This window comes from Onychostoma macrolepis, chromosome 19 (assembly GCF_012432095.1).
Source record: "Onychostoma macrolepis isolate SWU-2019 chromosome 19, ASM1243209v1, whole genome shotgun sequence".
In the NCBI taxonomy this organism is placed as follows: Eukaryota; Metazoa; Chordata; class Actinopteri; order Cypriniformes; family Cyprinidae; genus Onychostoma; species Onychostoma macrolepis.
Window position 1 is genome coordinate 206,297 of NC_081173.1, and position 23,031 is coordinate 229,327.

A 23,031-nucleotide genomic window follows, 5' to 3' on the forward strand; every position below is an offset into this window, starting at 1 on the left:
TTCATCAACCGCCCAACTGTAAATAGGAACCTGCATGAAAACAAAGCATGAGTTTTCTGTTTTTCATAATGTTTTCTCTAATGTATTACAGCATGCAGGTTGTGTTTTTGATTTATTTGAATCAGAATGATTGTTTAATGCACCTGACTGTTCAATGATGTCTTCTTCGTGTGTGTGTGTGTGTGTGCATGCAGGAAAGAAACAAAACGCTTCTTCACAAATTAAATCAAATATTACCATAAAATATCCAATCAGTCACAGCCTTAATGGGGTTTATATCACTTTATTGCAGTTTTATTGCAGCTAAACAAAATTACTAGTTGACTGAACATTGGTAAATAAATGTAAATAATCAGTAAATAATTAGTCTGTTTAAGCCCGTTTCCATCGATTCATGTCCAAGTCTAAGCTGTGTTCCAGGTGATGGTGAAAGGCTTCTCGGTGGTGTGAGATTGTGATGTTGCATCAAACTGCAGCTCCTGAACCTGAGGGAGAGGAAGAGGAAGAGAAGAGGCAGCAAACACATACTTACGTGATGCAGAAATCATTTTCAAAACTGATATGATCAAGAAGTTATAACAACATGGTTTTTAACTCATCAAAATAATTTAGGCAATGTACAGTTTTTGTAAGTTATACAAGAATCAACTTTTTTTTTTGTCATGAAAATAATTCAAATAAAAATATTAAAATGCAAATAATAATAATAATTTATATATATATATATATATAATTATTATTAGTTAGTTATTTAATTATTATCAGTATTGATTTTAGGGTGAATTATGACGAGCATAAATTAAAAGCAGCAAACAAATAGTTCCATGACGTATAAATCATTTTCAATTTAAATACATAATCATTTACAAAGGCTTATTTATATTGCTTAAAATATGAAGATTTCAATTATAAAATATTAAAGTATCTTTTTAAAATATATTTTTTATATTGTTTTGAGTTAAAATATGACAAAGGCATTTTCATGAGATCCACTCAATTATAAATGTACATTTCAAAATGAAAACTTAAATCAATAACTTAATAATTTGGCAAATACATAACAAATATATAAAATGTATTAGATAATTATTAATTCGATTAGAGTTAAAATTTTGCAATTCGGACTTTATAACTCGCAATTGTATGTTTTTAATCACACATTTCTAACTTTAAAACTTGCAATAAGTTTTTCTCTCTGTATTTGCAAGATATAAACTCACAATTCTGACTACGTGCTCAAAATTCTGATTTCTTTTCTCAGAATTGTGAGATATAAAGTCCAATTGTGAGGAAAAACTTTTTCCTCAGAATTGTGGGTTTATATCACACAATTCTGAGAAAAAAAGTCACAATTATTATAACTTTTTGTATTTAGTGGTGGAAACAAGCTTCCATAAAATTGCTTCGAAGATGTTTGCATGAAGTATCTCACCTCAGCGTTATACATGAATTCCAGTTTGGCATCGGGCTTTCCATCCACTTTCATGATAACTTGAGTGACGGGCGCTGCTACACCCCACACCTTCACGACACCCAGGGTCAACCTGTCAGCCTCGGACAGACCATCTGTGAGAACCGCGCTGGTAAGAACACCCTAAACATATAAACACACAGGACAGCTGTTACACCATACACACACACACATGCACATTCACACTGTGAGCAAATATCCTATCGCAAATGAACACAGTTGACAGTAAGCAATGCATTTTTTTCTGGGGAAATGTATATAAATAGAGAGAGGCCACAGCTGTTTGGCTTTAAGTGAGATGGACATTCTTGGATTTAATGACCACAATCCAAATAAATCTGAAAGAACTGCACACACAGCTTTCTTCAAAACATATTAACGTACCGAAGACGCAGAGAAAGTCGTCAAGAGGAAACGCTTATTCTGAACAGTATCTGTAAGGAGGAACAAGAAAAGAAGATTAAGAGAAGAACAGGAAAGGACCATTAAAAAAAACAGAAAATTAATATATAGATACATATTCAGAACACTGTTTTATTGTTTGCAATGCTGATAAAACCTGACATGAATTTATTAAAGTAATAAATCCAACACAGGCTCATTGGAAATACATGCCTAAATTTTTTATTGCAAAACTCCAAAAACGTAATATTCTAAACTAATGCATTTTGACATCTGCATCACATGACCAGCTTTTCTGATGTAAAAAAAGCTTGTTCAGTAGCGCACATAGTAAAGTGAAAAAATCAAGAAAAATGTTGAGGCTTAGTGCTGCTGGCATGTCGAGCATTAACCTTTTACGACAACCACCAACCACCGTAATAAAACACTGGCAGATTCACATTCATCTGTCTGGGACAAAACCAGACATTTGATTTTGAAAGCACTGCTGAAATGTACGGTTGTCCAATGAGTTTGGGTGAAATAAACAGCAAATGGAATTGTGATCATCAAGTTAAATCAAAAGCATTAAATTCGTCAGGATTCCCATTCCTGCACACACATGGACACAAACATGCGTAACTCACCGATTCCCTCTCCGTCATCCCAGAACAAGGACCCGTGTGCTGAACCGCCATCATCAAGAGCAACAAGGAGACCCAGAGGATTCAGACGACTACAAGAAGAAAAAGGCATCACATGAACACCTACATTTACTTATTAAAAGACTGTATTATGATATTTTAAAGGTTCCTAATTTTGTTTTTGAATTTCCAACAACAGGTTTACATGCATCCAAGGTCAAGAAACACTTTAATTTTCTCATAAAATCCACTGCAAGATCACCTCACTTCTCACAGTGTCTGAAACGGTTCGATCTAAAGCCCTCTTTTCTGAGAGCCTACTCTGCTCTGATTGGTCAGACAAATAAAAGAAAACTGTTTGTGGAGAAAGAAACCTTATAAAAGTGGGAAAAAAACCATGCAACTACAGAGAAAGTGCCTCGTCTTTATGAAGATGCACCTGTAGTGTGTGTTGCTCTCTGGTTTCTGCTGGGGCAGGATGTGGCCTCCTCTCACGTGCAGGTTAATTTTTGATAACGGTGTATCCATATTCACGAACTGTCCTCGTACTCCAACAGCTTCACCCTGGGAGATAAATCACATACGAGCAGATAAGAGAACCCAATGTACAGAGGCTGAATTTGTTTGGAAGCCAGCTGCATTACGACTGGTTCTTCAGTCGACATGCTGCTAAGATCTCGCCAGATTCGAATGCTTGCTAATAGAAATGCTTACCGTGTGGTAGTCGTACCAGCGGGCGTTTGGCACGTAGCCCCGGACCGCAGTAACGCCCTTCACAAAACAAATCAATGACAAATTAACAAACAACAGTAATAAAAACACCTGGCCTCTCCTCACTGACTGAATGTAGCGCCTTGTGAGTGTGCGAGTTAATAAAAGACTGATGACAACTCATTATAAACATTTATGAAAAATATAAATATTACATTAAAATACATATTTTAAACAATCGTTTTAAAATTAAAATGAGCAATATGTAAATTAATTCATTATATTATATATTAATAAACAATGATATATTTACATACATTAATTGAAATCCATCCATATTAAAAAAATTAATTAATATAAAAATTATAAATAATATTTATATATTGACTACATTGTGTATATTATGTATATAATTAATATTACTTGTGATAATTTAATTAATCTGTGCATGTGGGTCAGTTCAGGGACCCCACCTCAAAACTTCAACATCATTACTGGACACTGGCTCATAGCGTGAACACAGTGGAGTAGTGTTTGTGTGCATACCGGGTCCAAAGCGGGGGTGATGAGAAGCGCGGGACCCCAGAGGAACTGCCTGTCGATGCTCCACGTGTTCTCATCCGTCACAAACCTACAGTACAGAACACAGCAAATCAGCACTGAACATACCTGAAAACATGATGCTGAACTAAACAGCATATTTAAATGAGCACTTTTAACACTTTAAGAAAATGATTTCTGCATAACGGTTCATTCTGGTTCTCAGATGTGATTGGCTGAGAGACGTTTCTCCTTTGTGTGACTCCACCTTCAGCTCGAGCAAATACTGCTGTTATTGTGTCACAGAATGTAGTTTTAAGAGTTTTTTTTTAGGCGAGAATGTAGTTCTTTAGACCTCAAATATGCTATTTATTTATTTATTTATTTTTATTATTATTATTTTAATGCTTTATTTAGTGACAAGTCACATACAAATGAACAATTACAGCAAAAATTCAGTAAATTCAAAAAGACAGTGATCGTAAAAAATTATAATAATGCAAATTAAAGAAAGAAGAAGAAAAAAATGCTGAATAAATAAAAATGAAGAACTATATACAGAGGGGTACTGAGAACAAATCCATATCTCTAACTACAAAATAAGTACAAAGGTCCTTAAAAAGGATAAAGTTTCAAGGCTTTACAACAATCTATGATCTTGCCTGCTTTAGTGTTCCTTACACCTTCCATCACTTTAAGATACTGACAGAGCTCAAATTTAAATAGTTCAAAACTAGGTGTACTCTTTGACCATCCACATTTTTGAGTGTGATATTTACCTAATATAATAAACAAAAAAAATCTTCTCTAATGGCTTATCATAATATAATAAAACATTATTATCTTCCAAAGTAATGTCAATTTCAGAAATCTCTTCGAAGAAGACCTTAAAATCACATCAGAATAATTTAGTACAAATACAATTCATCATTCAAATTGCAAAACACACATTTCAAATCAATATCCTTCTTAAATATGTTTTTATAACCTCATAGAATGAATCATTTTTAAGTGAAACCTCACGAAACCTCTTATTGCTGACACAATATCTCCTGGAGATCATGAATTCCAAAACCTTTTAGCTGGGGGTCTCCTAACAGGCCGACAAATCTGTTTAAGAAAATTAATATTGCAGTTTTTATCAAGAATACTTATACCATCTAACTTTAAATTTAAGTCAATAGTTTTATTAAAATCAAAAGCATCAGCAGCCTGCAGCAACTGAAGAAGAGCAGAAGGTGTAGCATCAGAGACCACTGAATAATGCTTTACAGAAACCAGACGTTTACATTCATTTAGAAACTCTCCATATGAGAGTCAGAGACCATCAGGACCAAACAACCGTGTCACCAATAAAATATTATTTCTGAACTAATAATAAAAAGTGTTTTATTCTTAAATGTAATATCTTCATTGTTCCACATCAAACACCTGTGGGGAGAGAAATGGTGTCTGTACACCAACAACCAAGATAACAGAGCTTGTCCATGAAAGTTAGACAGCTTAATGGGAATTGTATTACAATTGAGGAGAAATTTTGTCAAAAAATAAATTTGGGATATAGTACCATAATTGGTTATTAGATTTAATACAATTCTGAATCCATTTATTTCAAATATGAAATTTATATACATTCAGCACTAGGCCTGTCACGATAGCAACCTTTTATTGTGTGATATATTGCCCCAGAAATAATTGCGATAAACGATATTATTGTTATTTTAATATAACAGCATACTAATGCAAGAAGGCCTATACACTTTCAAATGAGAACAAACTTTTCATTCTTAAGAATATTTAGATCATGGAAATGAAGAATCAAAATATTAGATGCCTTAAATAAAAACACTTGAATAAATAGTAAATCAATATTTTCTAACAAAAAGTGCAAAGTAACAAATAGAAAAAAGAAAGATTTTCCATCTACATATTTTCCCCTGGCCTTCTTTTCTCTGTTCAAAGGCATGGATCCCTAAACAAGGCCATATCTGCAGATGAAACTTTTCTTGTAGATGCATTTTTTTTTTAATGTGAACTAGCTTGACTATGACACCACGTTATGTCCGAGATGCTGTAAAAGACACTGGCGCAAGTGGAATGCAAAAAACATGGTGACATTAACTCTTTTTGTAAATATAATGGGTGATATATTGCCTCACCAAAAATGATTGAGGTCATGTACGTATATTGTGCGTTAAGTCGATATATTAATTATTGCGACAGGCCTATTCAGCACTCGTTGAGAACAGTGTCATCACGGCCAGTGCTTCGGGAATGTGCCGCTGGCTCTTTTAGTGGTTAAACGTGAGCCAGACCCTCAGACTGATGGCAGACGGTCTGGACTCCACCGCAGCTCTCATTGGTCAAGCCTGCCCAAGAGGCCCTCTGACTTACAAGTAAAGCAACCAATCACAATTCGTTTCGTTCAGTGTCATGCCACGGGTGTAAAAGCTCTTGGACATACTTTAAAGCGTTTATGCTGCGAGCTTCACACAGTTCACATACTTTTGAAAATCCAGCATTTAGGGGTTTGGCAATACGAGAGATTTGTTTCCAGGCAGATCGTTAAAGATCGCGACACACACATCTCCCAGAAATCTTCGTGACTCCTGAAGTGTTTCCAGTTCAGTGTGCATCAGACGTTCAGTCAGTGGTCTGTGGGCGTGACGTCTGAGGATGAGCCTAAACGTGAGCTACAATTCATTTTGGATGTATGAAAGAGGCAATCTTTGCTCATATTAATCTATTACTTGCTCCAGAGCAAACAGATTTTGATTAGGGGATATGTTAACTTTAGTACAGGATTCAAGTTAAATATAAATGCTTTTGTACGTCTGACTGAATTGTTTGTTTGTGTTTATTTCTTATTGTTCTTTATTTTTAAAATACTGTTATTCAATAAATATTATTATATATAAATAATATTCCATATTTGGTATTGAGAAAGGGTCCGTTAGTGAATGTGATATGGACTTCGGTGAAGGTTACATTAATACTCCATTAGATGGCACCAAAGATTACCTTTACGGGTCAGTCCCAAAAGACTTTTATATTGAAAGGGACTGAAAGGAGATTGTTTTAGCGCTGATGTGGGAAATCTCCTTAATTGTTAAAAGGACAAATACAAAAAAAAATTGCTTTCCTCAGCGGACATTCAAACTGATTTTATAATGGATATAAAATTATGGACCTCGACCTGAAGAATGAATGTTGTATCATGATCTCTCTCATAATACTGTACATAATACAATGATTTTCAATGGAGCAACTCAACAATCCTTCGTTACTCGTTCTAAAGGTTTAGAATTTGTAACAGAGGCTTGGTCACAACTGTAAAACTGTCAACTTGAGATCTGTTCTGCCACAAATAAGGGTTTTTACTGACACTGAATTTACTTGCACACTCGTGCCGTCTAAGTGTTGAATAAATGCAATATCAGACTCGTAACTGTATATCAGCACGCTGTGATTACCTACGGCATTCGGTCTACAGCCATATCACACAGCTATGAAAACTACAAAACATGAGTACTGGAGGACACTCACTCGTGCAGCAGGGGTCTGACCACAGTGTTTCCGTGAGCGTGAGCTTCATACATCAGTGTGTACAAATACGGCAGGAGGGTGTAGCGAATATTCAGCACATCACGAGACATCGCAGCAAACTCAGGTCCCCAGGCCACGGGATCCTGCCTCTGTGAAAAGTCACAAAAAACTCATCAGATAACAATCATTCAGCACTTCTCAAGAAAATATAAATATATCTTCCTTTACAAAGAAATTTATACAGGTTTGGAACAGCTTGAGGGTGAGTAAACAATGACAGAATTTTCATTTTTGGGTGAACTATCCTTTAAACACTGGTCCAAAAATCTTTAAATCTATCCATAAAAAGGTGCCACGTGTGTTCTTACTGGCATGTTTATGGTGTTATGGTTTCTGGCGAATGGGTAGAAAGCTCCGAGCTGCATCCAACGCAGGCACATCTCGTATTGGGCAGTGTTAAAGAAGCCACAGATATCAGCACCGGTCTGGAACACACGCGGAAAGGGAGAGTCAGAAGAGAAAAGGAAACATAGAGAGAGATATAACTATAGATCTCTGTAAAAACTGGACCACAAGAGCCGACTCCAGAACATTAACAAATAATCTCCAGAGTCAGCGTAATGGCTGCATGCTCGTGTAATCCCAGCAAACACAGAACGTTGCCCTACCGTTTTTGAGTACCAGAAAATAACATTCTAGGAACGTTCTTGTTAGGTATTATTATGCATTTATAATAACCTAAAAATAACCTACACAGAACAATCCCTAATGGTTATTATTAGGTTATTATGTTGCAACCAGAATATAACGTTCGGAGTAAATGATATCGGAGTAAAGAGTTTAGGGGAACATTAAAATAACATTAGAATAATGTTATACAAACCAAAAAGAAAATTTTCCTGGCTAACCAAAAACAAACCTTAATAAAATAACCATCTGGAAATTTTTCAGACTAAAATTCTGAAAGTGTTATTTTAACATTATCAAAAAAAAAAACTTATGTTCTGAGAAAGTTATTATAATGTTATGATAACGTTACAATAACGTTCTGGGAGTGTTAAGAAAACTTTCCTGGCTAACCAAAAACAAACCATAAAAATAACATTCTGGGAACCAAAAACTTTTAGCTGGGATGCACCCAACTGAACCAAGGCACAAATAAAAATCAGCAGCAAGTCCTGCGGCAGGACGAGAGAGGCACTTACGTAAGGGATGCCAAATATGCTGAACTCCATCATGCCTGAAAGACAGAAAGAAAAAGAGGGAGTTTGGTTTTCATGTCAGCAGACGTCCAACAAAATACACCATGATTTAATGAAGGAAGATGAATTATTTATTCCTGTGATCAAAGCTGAAATTTCAGCACTCCAGTCTTCAGTGTCACATAATCCTTCAGAAATCATTCTAATGTGCTGATTTAGTGAATTTAGTGAATACTGACAATAGTGAGCACTAAATATGAGCAATAGCAATGCTTTTCTTCTCGAAAACCACCAAATAATAAGCTCCATCATACCTATGATGGACTTGAGAAGCTGGTCCCAGGCGGAGTAGTTGTCTCCCAGCCAATGTCCTGCCCAGCGACCACTAGATGGATATGTTGAACGGGTAACTACGGCACCTCTCTTTCCAGTGGTACTAAGCAAAGCACTGTGAAACACGCATAAACACATACACAGCAATTAAAACTCATTCCAGAACAACTGAGAAATAAATACAGTAGTGAATATGGGGGACCAGAAAACTCACTCATAAGTAGGTTTCGCGTGAGACCAGCCATATATGTTGTGGACATCATAATGCTTGACGCGTGTGCCATCAGCCAGGATCTGCTCGCTGTTCATGCATAAAGTCTTATGGTTCAGGCCTCTGTGCATGGACTCCAGAGCTGGGAAAAGGTTGCACACATATGTAGGGCACGTCCATTTTGGACAGAAAGTGCTAAATACAGGTGCATAAACAGTCAACGAGAAGAGGCTTAGGTAAAAATAAAGGAATCCAAATGCTCGCCTATCATTCATCGACCTCAAATATGTCTTATTATTTGAAATTGAAACATGTAAGCAGTAGCAACTTTTGTTGTTTTTTATCCTTTATTATTATTGAGAGAGTGGGGACGGGATCCGAACTTGGGATGCCCAAGGTGCTACAGTGCTGTATGTAAGTAATTCTACTAAGTAGTAGCAACTTTACATGGCTGCTCGCTCTGACATTAACCTAGATAAATGAGCATTATTAGGTACATTTTTAAGTGTTTTTATTTCTGTATTCTCTTAAATGCATACCTCGGGTCTTTAGCGACCCTCTCCCTCCTTAATTTTTAAAGTTAGACATCAACTTTCTTAGTATTCCTCTATCTATTCATTATAAACAATATAACAAGAAAAAAAATAACAAAATTTAAAATAATGTCTGTTTTCTGATTAATTTTTTATAAAAAGTGTATAGGGTCGCTAGAGACCCGAGGTGTGTATTATATTAAGTATGTTAAGTATATTTTTTCTGCAATATTCAAATATCTGATGACTCAATGCATGCAATTCACCTTTACTCCTTGAAATGGCACTGTTTAATAGACAATAATGACGTGACGTTTCGCTCATGATCACCGCAGGCATAAAACAAAAGAATATCATAAGCAAAAATGTAACTGGTTTGAATGGCTATACTGTAGAGCAATTAATGTGTGCAATGAAATATAAATGTAACTGTCATTTGATGGTGGATGTGGTGAATAAGCTGCCAAAGATCAAACTATTGATTTTGAAGTCACTGAAAATGGTAGTTTTACAAATATGTTTGAGATCGCGAATATGAGTCTGTAATTCTTCTGTAATTGTTCTTAGTTTTTTGCTATTGCAGCAGTTAGAGATCCATCCGTGCTGGATCGATAGGTCTGGGTCGCTAAAGACCAGAATATGTAATAGTGATTGGCAAAACATTCATGCATTTAAGGGTTAATATCAACTAAATCGCGTGCTTTTGGAAAATAAATTAAACAAACAGGATGCGCTTTCTGCTGTCTTTGTGAACTGCAGCGCATCACAAAAATGAACCGAAATTCAGACATGAGAAATTTATCTACAGAAACCTTGAAATGTCTACAATTCAAATCTAAAACAAATACTCTCTGATTATGAAATAATTAGAATATCTCCTTGCTATTTTCTCTGACACAAGCTTTATGCATGGACTTGAGCATGGAAAAGGTGGCTTAAAACTAGTAGCGTAACTGAATGACTACCAGTCAGTATTGCCAAATTGGGCTACTTTAACACTGTTGCTATGGGTTGTTTTTCATTTCCCCAGCTTGAAGAAACCCCAATAAAGTGATACTTGGCCCCTGGAATGTGAATTTTACCAGTGGAACCCCACAAAAAAAAAATGCATTTTTTATCCCCGGAACATGATTTTTACTGGGGGACCTTCCCCAAAATGTGAATGGGCTAGTTTTGAGTAGTAATTGGGTAGGTTTTGTTGTAAAAGCCTGGTAACCCTGCTACCGGTCGACTAGACATTTTTTTAATCTGGGGCAAGCCCAGTAAATGTTGATCACTGTGTTGTAAAATATCTGTTGCCAAGTACATGTGACAGGACACAACTTACGGGGCATGTATGGAGGGTTTTCCAAAGCGGGATCTCCTAGACATTTCTCTCCGACGGTGCCATGCACGAAACTGGCCGGCTCATTCATGTCCTTCAGAAAGCAAAACACAATGACAGTGTTATCATCCAATGAATCCAAAGGGAAAAAAACAAAGCTGATATGCAAATGAGCGTAAAAATGGGGTGTGGCTATGTTAAGTCTTCACTTGTTCTTGGACAGCTCACTGTGACTTTGTCAAGTAAGATGTATTCTTGAATCAACGTCCTTGTTGGGATTTCAACAACATTCTTATGAATCTGTCATTTTCCTCAATTCTAGAGATATTTAATTGTAACGGTTAGATTAAATGTGTTGTTTTAGAAGCAACAATGGCTTGTAATGGTACAGAAGTCCTCAAAGAAATCAAGCGTAGCGTTAGTTCTGGCAGGTCACGTTAGTCAAGCTCGCATCAGCTGACTCTCAGCTGATCCCCATCTACCTATAGGGATACGACACCTGTCTAAGCATCCATATATATAAGGTCCTTCAGTATCATCAGCAGTTTTCGCGTTGCTCAATAGCTAATTACCCTCCTCCATCCCCAACTGCTCCTCTGTCAGTCAGGATCCAGCCTTCTGATTCTCTTTTGACTAATTCTAAAATGTGTACATAAAATTACTGAACTTTAACAATATCTGCAATTCTTTTGTTGGTTCTGTTCTGTTTACCCTGGGGGTTATCACTGCTCTCATCCATGCTAGGCTGCTTAGATGCGCAGGGAGTTCCTGCCCAGAACAGAACCATACCGCCAATCCAAAATGTATGCTAACTGTCAATCATCTTTGACGATAGTGGTCCTGACAGAACATATCATACAATTTTAGTTAAGTTGGCTTGAGAAAGCCAACTTACTGTAATGCTATTTAAACTACTACTTCTTCTTCTGAGACTAAAATTCTCAACACTAACTTCTCCTAGAGCTTTAAAGCTAGAGCCACTAAACTCAGGTCAGACCTTCAGGCTGTTCTGAAGTTTGTTGCTGTGTCTTTTCAAACTGATCCAACATAAAATGAAGATTAAAATCATACAAATCCCATAGACTTACAATAATGGAATGTTCAAATGAGTCAAGACTCTTAAAACTCTTAAATCTGTTTTTTTTTTTTTTTTTTTTCATAAAACTTTAAAAACTACCATTCCAACTTTAAATCACTTTAAACTTAAAAATTTCAAACTTCAAGCTTTTAAAACTTGTTTCAAACTTTCTGGTCTGGCTTTCTCAAGCCAACTTCAAAGTCTGTCTTGACTAACTTTTTTATCTAGTTCATGAAATCGCTTTACTTTTCATTCCAACATGAAAAATGACAAAAACAAAGCGCTCACGATCCAAAGTCCGTCAAACTTCATGACGTTGTTGTAATAGTCTTTAATCTGCTGTGCCCACCACTCTGCTGTACTGCTCTTGAAGAAATCAGGGAACGCCACGACAGCTCTGAATAGCTGAAAGTTTAAACGAAAGAAACGTTAGGTTAGACAAGGTGGATATTGAATATTACTTGTTTATTATTTGTTTAAATAGTAATGTGCTGATTCACTTCTTATGTGTTCTGTTTATTTACTACATGGAGTGGGTGACATTGCATAATACTAGTACGTGCTTATTAGCTGATGGTGTGTGTTTTGCATGCTAATTGGTTGATAGTAATGATGATCATATCTCTTGACTGCATTTGCAATTATAGCCCACTGTGCTGATGATATATAGGAGAACGAGAAAAGATGGCCGGTTCTCTGATTAAAGAGAGACAGAAAGAGAAAGAAAACGACACATAGAGAAAGGTAATGAAACAGAACAAGAGAGAAGCAGATACCTCTACTTGAGTATCCCAGTCCAAAGAATTGTCCACAGTAATATTGGGATAATCGGGCCACACCTACGACACACAGAAACAACAGCTAAAATCAGTGCTTTCATCTAAAATTAAAGGATCATTCCTGCTTTCAGTACATGTCCACATCATACCGTATATGCCTTAAAACATCAGGTTCTCTAATCAAAATGCTCCAAACAAATCACCAAATCTCTTGAACTATGTTGCATTCCGGATGAAGTTTCCCGCTTTAACCTCATTTAACTCAGAACTCTGAATTCCGAATTCAACAATTCAGTCAATAGAATTCTGTTTCATTCATCACCAACTGACAGATGACATTAAATTAAACTTCTCACTGAAATATGGGTTGACTTATTTGTCTTCAAGTGGTTATCCCAGTTTAGGACTTGCGGAATGCAGCATACAAAAACATAACATCATCTTCTAAGAAGTAACATCAGTTTTGGAGGGAAAACACCAAAACAAACAGCACCACAAAGTATTAGCAATAGATCTGATAAATCCAGTGCTGTTTTGTGGTATCATTTGGTTTGTTTCACTATAAAACATCTACCCTGTTCGAGAGAATTATGGAAATTGGCACGATGATATTAAAATAAAAATAATAAATATAGCTGCAAACAGCAATTATCGGGGGTTCAAGCGCTTCAAGGCTTTTAAAGCAATGTACAAAAAAGTAATGTGCTTTCTTAAGCAACAATGTAAACGTGTATGTCATAGAGGGAAAAGACAACGAATAATGTACAAATTAAAGGTAATTGTTTTAATGCTTTTTAACAGTTATCGAGGTTGAGCCAAAAGCCTATGACTAGTTTGCAAAACTTGTTTTTTGAAATAATCTCCAATGTTTGATGAAGGTTCGATTGACAAGTTGCTCAGAATGAGGAGTTCTAACATGCGATATGAACGTTGTGGGCACATGCGATAAATTGAACAAGTTAAAGTTATTTTAATCCCCCCCCCCCATGTTATAGCACCACCAAGTGGCCAGTCGCCGCATCGTTTTGATGCCCCTTAGAGACCGTGAATCGCAATGTCTACTTTTATTGATAATTATTGACAATCAGACTCCAGAGAATCTTGCTGCACTGTTTTGGTTGCGATCGGGCAAAAACCGGACACAAAAGGACTAGTTTGCAAAAGTAGGTTTTTCAAAAAATCTAAAATACCCCAAAATTTCACCAGGTCAACAAGAGAATCCGAGGCATGCATTTTGTCCGTCTTGGGCAAAGGATTCCAATGGTATAAGGCATTGTGCCTAACGGTTTGGGAGTTATGATCGATTACGTACTTTTGGCCGCTGTAGCACCCGGTAAGACCAATTGGGGCAAGCCTTGGTGACGTTGTAGACTACCAGCCCTGAAAGTTTCAAGTCTCTACGACTTACGGTTTGGTCTGCCCAATCAGTTTTATGTGGAGAATGCTGCATCCTGAAGAAATCTAACAATTACAATAGGGTTTTGGTGCTACACACTTGAATTTAAACCCCATCACATAATTTAAAAACTCAGTTTTTATGTAAAAGCAATAGCAAATGCAACCCCTCCGGTCCAAACCACCCTGCTCTGAGCAGGACTTGAACCCTTGTCACCAGCATGGGAGGTGGGCACACTAACAAGGACTCCAAAGACCACGGTTTGAATCCCGCTTGGAGCAGGGTGAGTGTAACGGAGGCCAGCTAGACTCTGGTCTTTATTGTCTTTGTTAGCACGCCTGCCACCCAGGTTCGAGTCCTGCTTGGAGCAGAGTGGTTAGGACCGGAAGGGTTACACAAACTTTCTTTATTTCCATCCTATTAGGCATTTCCTGTTGTTTACTGTAGATAATCATATTATACTTAAATCACAACACAAGCAAACCAATGTTTTAAAAGCTACAGAGTTTGAGGTACAGCAGAACATGAAGGACCCCAAACTTGTGCCGCAAAGCAGAGAAAAATATACTGTCAAAAAAAATTTGAATCAATATACAGTTGCAAAAAAAAGTAAGTGAACCATTTTCGGTTTTCTGCTTAAATTGGTCATGAAATGTGATCTGATCTTCACCATAGTCACAAATAATCAACAAACACAATATTTCTAAGCTGATAAAATTCAAACAGTCATGATCTTTCATGTCTTTGTTGAACACAAAGTGATGGTGGAAAAAGTAAGTGAAACAGTGCTTTAATAACTGGTTGAACCACCTTTGACAGTAATACCCTCAAGCAAGCGCTTCCTGTAGCTGTGGATTAGACCTGCACAACGTCCAGGAGTCATTTTGGACCAATTTTCCTTACAGAACTGCTTCAGCTCACCAGACTTCTCACCTTCTTAGGACGTCTGGTGTGAATGGCTCTCTAGAGGTCATTCCTAAGTCTAGTGTCTCACTCACTTTTTCCACTATCACTTTGTATGTTTAATGGGTATGTTCAATAAAGACATGAAAAATGATGACTGTTTGTGTTTTATCAACTTTTTGATAATCGATTTTTGTGACTTTGGTGAAAATCAAATCAAATTTCAAGACCAATTTATGCAGAAAACCATAAAATTGAATTGATTCAATTATTTTTCTTGCAACTGTATGTTCTTCTTGTGTTTGTCATACCTTTCCCCACACGATGTCATTGCTGAGCTCGGGAGGCCATTTGATGAAAATGTCTTTTTCAATCCCAGTATCAAATGCAGGGTAGGAGCCTTTCGTCTCATTGGCTGCTATAGCCGGGTCCTGAAGCGCACAAACAAATAAAGCATGTAGTTTTGGTACAGAATAAATTTAACTGCATGTTTTTAGACAGAATAAGAAAATAATACTGTACATCAATCTATATGTATAAGCTCTGTTTACATTACAAAATCTTTTACCATTTTCTGGAAACAACTTAGTTTTTCCAAGTAATAGAGAATTGTTCGCACCAAAATGAAGATGAAGCGCATCCCCTCAGCCCTCATGTCATCCACCAGAGCAGGCAGTCCCTTGAAGTTCACTTTGTCCAGCGTAAAGTCCATCTGCCTCTCCATATAGTCAATATCTGCATATTGAACATCCTTTGAGGGATCAAAGGTCAAATATTATGATCATTGAACCTAAATGTGTAGTTCCAAGGTGATTGAGTAATTTAGTGAAAACTTAGCAATGCTTTGGTTTGAAACATTTAATTCTGCAGATGCTGGGAGCATGATGGTAGGATCTTGTGAGTGGTTGCTATGCAATCGCTAGGCGGTTAATTACAGGCCCAAGTCAAAATTATATGGAATATTTTCACAATTTGATGGTGTGCCTGTCAAATATCTCAAAAATGTTGAACTGAAAAACACACATGCACACTAAATGATGAGATTGCTTACATAAGGGATTTTAGCAGCTTTCATGTCTCTGTAAAGATCTGCAATCTCTGCATCGTTGGAGTAGCCGTAACGACAAAGCTGGAACCCAAGCGACCAATAGGCTGGAAGAACCGGGCGGCCGATCATCTGTCAAACAAAACGCACAAACCAAGAGAAAATTATTTTACATTTCATTCAAATGCATTTTAAAACATAAATATTCAAGTGGCTTAAGAGAATCTAATGGTCACCTCAGTGTACTGCTGAACCACAGCTTCTGGAGTGGGTCCCATCACCATGTAGAAGTCCAGGATTCCTCCGATGGTGCGGTAGGTCAGAGCTGGAGTAGGCAGGAAGGTCACATCTAAAAGAGCAAAGCACAAAAAAAGAGAATCCCTGTGACTCAATGCGTCGCTTCAGCTTTTCTTTTAATTTAATTTCATTTCTTTTCTTTTCCTTTAATACACCTGCACTTACAGTCTCTTAACTGCAATAATTAGTGGATTTTTATGGCTGACAACATTACTATTCCAGAGCAGAATGGACACAGTTTACGATAATGTTTACATTACATAAAATCAAAATTGGAGTTTTGTGATTTTAAGCCCACAATTTATCATGATTACAGGTTACAATTCGTCCCTTAATCCAAATATAAAAATGTGCAATAGTTTTTTAATACAAAAAAATATATTTTAAATATGAAACATGTGATTTACTAATATAAAAAATATGCTCAAATAGCAATTTTAACATATGAATGAATTATTTTTCTATTTTATTGCATTTTCTGCTGAAATTCTAATTTTCACAACTTAGGTATCATTACCGCAACAGGTATTTATTTTATGTTGATTTAATAAATGGAAAAATAGTATTTTATATATTATGTTATTTCGGGTTTAACCACATAATTTTGAAAATATGTCAGATTTGAATAAATATATATATATATATATATATATATATATATATATATATATATAAATATTAGGTAAATTGCAATTGCCATTGTGGTAATGACAGAAAAAAGTCAAAAATCAAATAAAAATGTTAATTTTAAAATATGCATTATGTCATAGTTTCCAGTAATTGTAAATGACTGTTAATACTCAACTTTTAAAAATTTGAAAATGTATTAGCTTTCATAATGGTATTTTTTCAGGCTGTTGCGGTAATGAGATTTTGAGCCCTGTTTTCAAAATTATATATCAAATAAATAAATAAAATTGTTTGTAGATGTTCACAGACACCTCAGACCTGGTGCTTAAAAAGCAATTTGTTGATGGAAACCTTTTAATGTTCATGTTTTAAAGTTTGGAAACCAAGATTTCTTGAAAATCAGCCATATAAACAAACAGAAGTGTAAACGTTACCTATTGAATTGTGTCTACTGTACGTCATGATTTTATAGTAAATAACTATTTTTATTACAATATGGCAACGGGGTTTGATGGTAGAAAAGCTTAATTTGTTATAGATATAATTTTGCAATGCAAAAGCCTTTACCTATACAAAATATAATGTATTATTTCTTAAAAGCACATTTATATGCACACATACAAATGTAATCTAATAAAATGTTCAAAAATATTAACCATCTCCCAAAATTATATGGACAATATTACAGACACTGTAGAAAATAACCATGTAAATATAAATCATATATAAATCATAATCATAACTAAATCATTTTCTTTTACAACTGTTAAGTAATTGGCTTGTAATATATTCATTTTGAAAGTGTCTTCTTTGCTTTTGTCCATGGACAAGCTGCCAACTAGACCAGTTTAAACCAGCAAACCATCGAAGGCTGGCTTTAGGTTGGTCTTAGCCTCCAAAAAAGACTGTATAGCACCAGTTGGGCAAGTGAGTGTGTGGTTTACTCACCCATGGCATTACTGTTGAGCAGGAGGACGCCGTGAGCATTTTTTGATTTCTCCAGACCCATGTAGAAGGGATGGACTCCATAACTGTTCAGCTTATACTACAGATGGGAAGAAACAGATTCGAGTTTGAGTTTGTGATGTAATTTCAGTTCTCCAGATATTGTAAAGTTCAGATGTCATATCACACAGGAAGGCTTGTATAACATCACCAGTGGTTGTGCCACTCACCCCTGGAGGCTGGTCTTTGGCAAACAGGCCGTATCTGTGATAGTTGAGGTCATGTTTGTAGCTGGGGTGCTCTGTTTCACCAAAACCATAGACATAGTTTGAGGGGAGGAGCGTGGAGATCTCAAGGAGCTGATCGGAGAATATGAGCCCTGGCACGGCAGAGTCCCATCTACAGAAAAGAATAAGATTTAACAAAACACTGAGAACACTTCTGACTTCCTTTCATGAAGAGGGCAAACTGTGCTTTTATAGTCCTAAAACAGTGGAAACTACAGTCAAACTACCACAAAAGAACCTCTCTGGACTCCATGTTTCCAGAGTAATTCAGCTGTATTACTCACATGGTTTCTTCTGTGTCCTTTCTGATGACTTGGATCCCGAAAGGCTTGTCCTTGATCTGAACCCTGTACAGTCTGTTGTTTTCCTCTGTCTCTGGCGTGGCAGGCAGGTCGAGGGGAACAGGGACCTCGTAGCGTGCATTGCTTGGGTCAAAGATCTATATGAATAAGACCAAAAACAATTTTAATCTCAGTCTTAAATGTATTAATTTATTTCCTTAAAGGAATAGTTCACCCAAAAAAGAAAATGACCTCATGATTTACTCACCCTCAAGCCATCCTAGCTGTATATGACTTTCTACTTTCAGACGAACACAATCAGAGTTATAATAAAATTTATCCTGGGTCTTCCCAGCTTTATAATGGCAGTGAAAGGGGGATGAGATTTTGAAGCTCAAAAAAAGTCCATCCACGCATCACAAAATGACTCCACACGGCTCCGGGGATTTACTAATCGATGCATTTGTGTAAGACATTTATCCATTTTTAAAACTTTATAAAGCAAAAACATCCAGCTTCCAGCGGACAACGACTTACGAAGAATGCATAACGCCTCTCGCAGTTCAAAACACGACGTAAGTGTTTTGAATTGCAAGAGGTGCTATGCATTTTTCGTAAATCATTAGAAGATGGAAGTTTTGCTTTACAGTTTTAAATATGGCTATTTTTCTTACAAAAACCCATAGATTCGTGCCAGAAGACCTTCAGTAAGCCCCCGGAGCCGTGTGGAGCAGTTTTATGATGGATGGATGCAATTTTTTGATTATTTAATTTTAAATCTCACCCCTGTTCACTGCCATTAAGAAGCTTGGAAGAGCCAGGATAAATTTGATTATAACTCTGTTTGTGTTCGTCTGAAAGAAGAAAGTCATTTACACCTAGGATGGCTTGAGGGTGAGTAAATCATGGAGTAATTTTCATTTTTGGGTGAACTATCCCTTTAAGTCCTAATTCTAAAAATAGGATGGCGCTATTGACACCAAGGTTATGGACGCATTAACAAAGTATACATTAAATGCAGTGTAAGTCGATTTGGATGAACACTTTGCTTTATTTCAACTGTATATTTAGTCATTGTCTTGGTCGAAATCCTAAATTTAGAAAATCATACCTTCCAACGCAGGCTTTTGCCACTCAGGTATGTGATTTCCACACGGAGCTTGCTGATGTCTCGAGATTGAGAACGTTGACTTGGGAAAGCTGTATTGCGCTCTATATCTACAGTGATGCCACTCGCCGTTTCAACTACTTTGCCGGTGACGTAGCCGTGGGTGTCGGGGTAATAACACCAGGGCTCGTTGGGAACATTTGAAGGCTATTAAAGACAATGAAAACACTTTGAACAGATGTGTTAAGTCATATTATAACAGTAACAGGAAATAATAGAGTCTTTGCGTATGCACGGATCAGATATTGAATATCTTCTCTCTCTGACCTTCCAGATGCAGCCACGGGCTTCACATTTGGCTTGATCCGAACCCGCTTCAGGATGACAATCGAAGTGCCTAGAGTTTCTGTATTTGTCCTGCCAGTTGACTGTGTAGTCCTTCCCCAGTTCCAGCTCCAGGTTTCTCAGGTACAGCACCTAGCAGACCACAAACACCCAATGATATACAGGTAGATCATGCAAAAGACAGCAATTCGTAGTGCATACTGCTGTATATGTGCTCAGTACCATTTGCCCAGGCTGTGGATTACAGGAAATACTGTTGTAAATAATGTTCAGTTTCTTGCACAGACCGATCGTTTCCCTTCATAAGACCTCAATGCACCATCAGGAGCTGCGGGTATTAATTATGTTTTGCCTGCATATGTTCTTTTTTTAATCTCAAAGTGACGACACCCATTGACTTCCATTATGGGGATACCAGAGGACCACGGTTTCAACCAAAAATATTTTTTACTGCTCTACTGAAGAAAAAAGTTACCTACATCTTGGATGACCTGAGGGTGAGTAAATTACCAGCAAATTTCCATTTTTGGGTGAACTATCCCTTTAATGTGTCACGTGTAGTTTAAGATCAAAGTACGCCCTTCATCACAGCCTAATATATGTGTGCTTTTGAAAGCCCTGACAAATCCACTCACTTGGAATGACAGGGCCTCTCCTGGTACCCCATTTACTTTATATTCCAGGTCTTAAAGGGATAGTTCACCCAAAAATAAAAATTATCCCATGATTTGCTCACCCTCAAGCCATCTGTATATGACTTTCTTCTTTCAGACAAACACAATCGGACATATGTTTAAAAAAATCCTTGCTCTTCTGAGCTTTATAATGGCATTGAATGGCTGCCATGAGTTTTCAGCTTAAAAAAGTCCATCCATCCATTATAAAATCAATCCACGTGGCTCCAGGAGGTTAATAAAGGCCTATTGAAGTGATTTGATGGGTTTTTGTAATAAAACAACCATTATTAAAACTTTATTAACTGAAATTGGCTTCCGGCAGACGGTTGACTTGTGCCAAAAGCACGACTGACGCAACGTATGACGTAGCGTAAGTGTTTGCCTATTCATGTCATACATCATATACACCTGAGGGTGAGTAAATCATTTTTGGATGAACTATCCCTTTAATGTGCATTATACCAATTTCTGTAGGGTGTAAAATATCCTATTCCAATCAAAATCTGTAAAATTGGTCACAAACAGAGTTTCACATTGACTTTGGTGGTGGATAATAAACTCTTTTACCTTCTTGGTAGAATCGTAGTTAACCTGGGACTCGGTCAGAGCGTCAGTAGTGGTGCCGTCTGACACGAGCACAGAGGCTGGAGCTCTGGTCACTCCCATTACGGTGATGTTCTCAAACTTCAAGTTATTTGGATCTGTGTAGCCATTGTGGGTGACATGCATTGTCAAGACATCCTGATCCAGCAGAAAAAGATCAGATATTACTACAGATTTTAGTAATAGCTGGCGTTAAAAAATGATTAAAATGTTGCTTTTTGGACATACAAATGTAATGCCATCTAAAAACAAACGAACAGAAATGTGACATTAGGATGACATACATTAGCCACGGAAAACTGGTAATGAATGTAGGAGCCGGATGAAACAGTATCTAAGAAAAAGAGAAAAAGAAGTTATGAGAGAAAAATCAACTCTATGTGTGAGTCAAACAAGTGTTATTATTTTATTTCTTTTTTTAATCATTATTATTATTTTTTTAAGAATCATTTGGGTAAATCTAATAATTTAATCTATACAATAGGGCTCAATAGTAAGGATGATTTCAGGACCGTGTACTACATCTTACATTCGTTGCCCATGTTCATGTGTTTTTATACCTTGTAAACGCAATATTATATGCAATAACATTTATTGAACTTTTTATTGTTGCAAATTCTGCTCATTTTGAAGGAAACCTCACCAAGGCAAAGTTATCAACCTTGTTAACATAGGTGATGTTTTGTTGGAGAAAAAACACACAAGATGTGAGTTTATTGTATACATTTAGATCTGTCATGGGGTTAAATTATAGCTGTTCTTGCAAAAATGAAATATAAATGCATTTGGGGCATTCCAAAGTAAACAAAGCTCAAAGTTGGCTTGAAAAAGCCTTGTCTGAAAGTTTGAAACAACTTTGAGAATCTTAACGGTTGAATTGAAATGTTGAAATTGAAGACTGGGACAGGGAGGGCGCACGTTTCTAGCATGATTTATCACATACTTAACATGTTTTAGCACAATGTTAGCATGAAATAGCATATTACTAGCATGTTTTAGTATCTCGCTAACATGAATTAACATCTTGTTAACGTGATTTGACACATTGCTAGCATGTTTCAGCACATGATTTAACATGTTGCTAGCATGATTTAGCATGTTTCTAGCGTGATTTAGCATGAATTAAGGTTGCTAGCTTGTTTTTGACACTGCTAGCATGATTAACATGAATTAGCCTGTTGCTGGAATGATTTAGCAAGAATTAACATGTTGCTAGCTTGTTTTTTCCATTGCTAGCATGATTACAATGAATTAGCATGTTGCTAGCATGATTTAACATGCTGCTAACATGTTTTAGCATGTCTCTAGAATGAATTAGTACGATGCTAGCATGTTTTAACATGCTGCAAATTAGAATGTTGTTAACAATGAAACGTTGTAACTTTATTAACTAACATTGATAAAGATGAATAAATACTGTAAGAAATGTTTTGCTCATTGTTAGTTAAAGTTAGTCAAAACAATAATTGTTGACTAATGGAACCTCAATTTAAAATGTTACCACATTTAGTAACTAAAAAAGTAAAACAGTAGTAGAAAATCTGAAATTATGACATTCTTGCTATTGAGTCCTGTATAAGGTACAACTTTTAATTAAAGCTGCAAGCAGCGATGAATGGGCCCTCGCACCCGGGCTCACCGCCGACCGGTTGCTTCAGGGAGAGAGGGAACGGTGAGCAATATGCATTTAAAAAGGCAAACATAGAGGAATATGTCAAAGTTATTTATATGTGCCAAACCTGCTGCCAGCTGGTGGCGCTA

At 36.5% G+C, this 23,031-nt stretch overlaps 1 protein-coding gene across 1 annotated transcript in view; it reads right to left on the bottom strand.

Annotated features, from left to right (window-relative positions):
* Positions 1-273: 273 nt before the first annotated feature.
* The window catches only part of LOC131525614 (sucrase-isomaltase, intestinal-like), a 52,104-nt gene continuing 29,346 nt past the window's right edge, over positions 274-23,031 (bottom strand). The window contains exons 23-48 of the mRNA XM_058753454.1: positions 21,555-21,604; positions 21,235-21,408; positions 19,973-20,122; positions 19,649-19,852; positions 18,541-18,695; positions 18,200-18,368; positions 17,973-18,069; positions 16,334-16,446; positions 16,104-16,229; positions 15,672-15,803; positions 15,364-15,483; positions 12,751-12,813; positions 12,263-12,379; positions 10,900-10,990; positions 9,043-9,181; positions 8,810-8,943; positions 8,499-8,533; positions 7,662-7,778; positions 7,294-7,442; positions 3,754-3,838; positions 3,211-3,267; positions 2,936-3,060; positions 2,500-2,588; positions 1,856-1,905; positions 1,433-1,594; positions 274-485 (exon numbers count right to left, since the gene is read on the bottom strand). Coding sequence (XP_058609437.1) covers positions 405-485; positions 1,433-1,594; positions 1,856-1,905; positions 2,500-2,588; positions 2,936-3,060; positions 3,211-3,267; positions 3,754-3,838; positions 7,294-7,442; positions 7,662-7,778; positions 8,499-8,533; positions 8,810-8,943; positions 9,043-9,181; positions 10,900-10,990; positions 12,263-12,379; positions 12,751-12,813; positions 15,364-15,483; positions 15,672-15,803; positions 16,104-16,229; positions 16,334-16,446; positions 17,973-18,069; positions 18,200-18,368; positions 18,541-18,695; positions 19,649-19,852; positions 19,973-20,122; positions 21,235-21,408; positions 21,555-21,604 — 2,984 coding nt within the window. The 3' untranslated portion in view covers positions 274-404. The remainder of the gene's footprint in view (positions 486-1,432; positions 1,595-1,855; positions 1,906-2,499; positions 2,589-2,935; positions 3,061-3,210; positions 3,268-3,753; positions 3,839-7,293; positions 7,443-7,661; positions 7,779-8,498; positions 8,534-8,809; positions 8,944-9,042; positions 9,182-10,899; positions 10,991-12,262; positions 12,380-12,750; positions 12,814-15,363; positions 15,484-15,671; positions 15,804-16,103; positions 16,230-16,333; positions 16,447-17,972; positions 18,070-18,199; positions 18,369-18,540; positions 18,696-19,648; positions 19,853-19,972; positions 20,123-21,234; positions 21,409-21,554; positions 21,605-23,031) is intronic.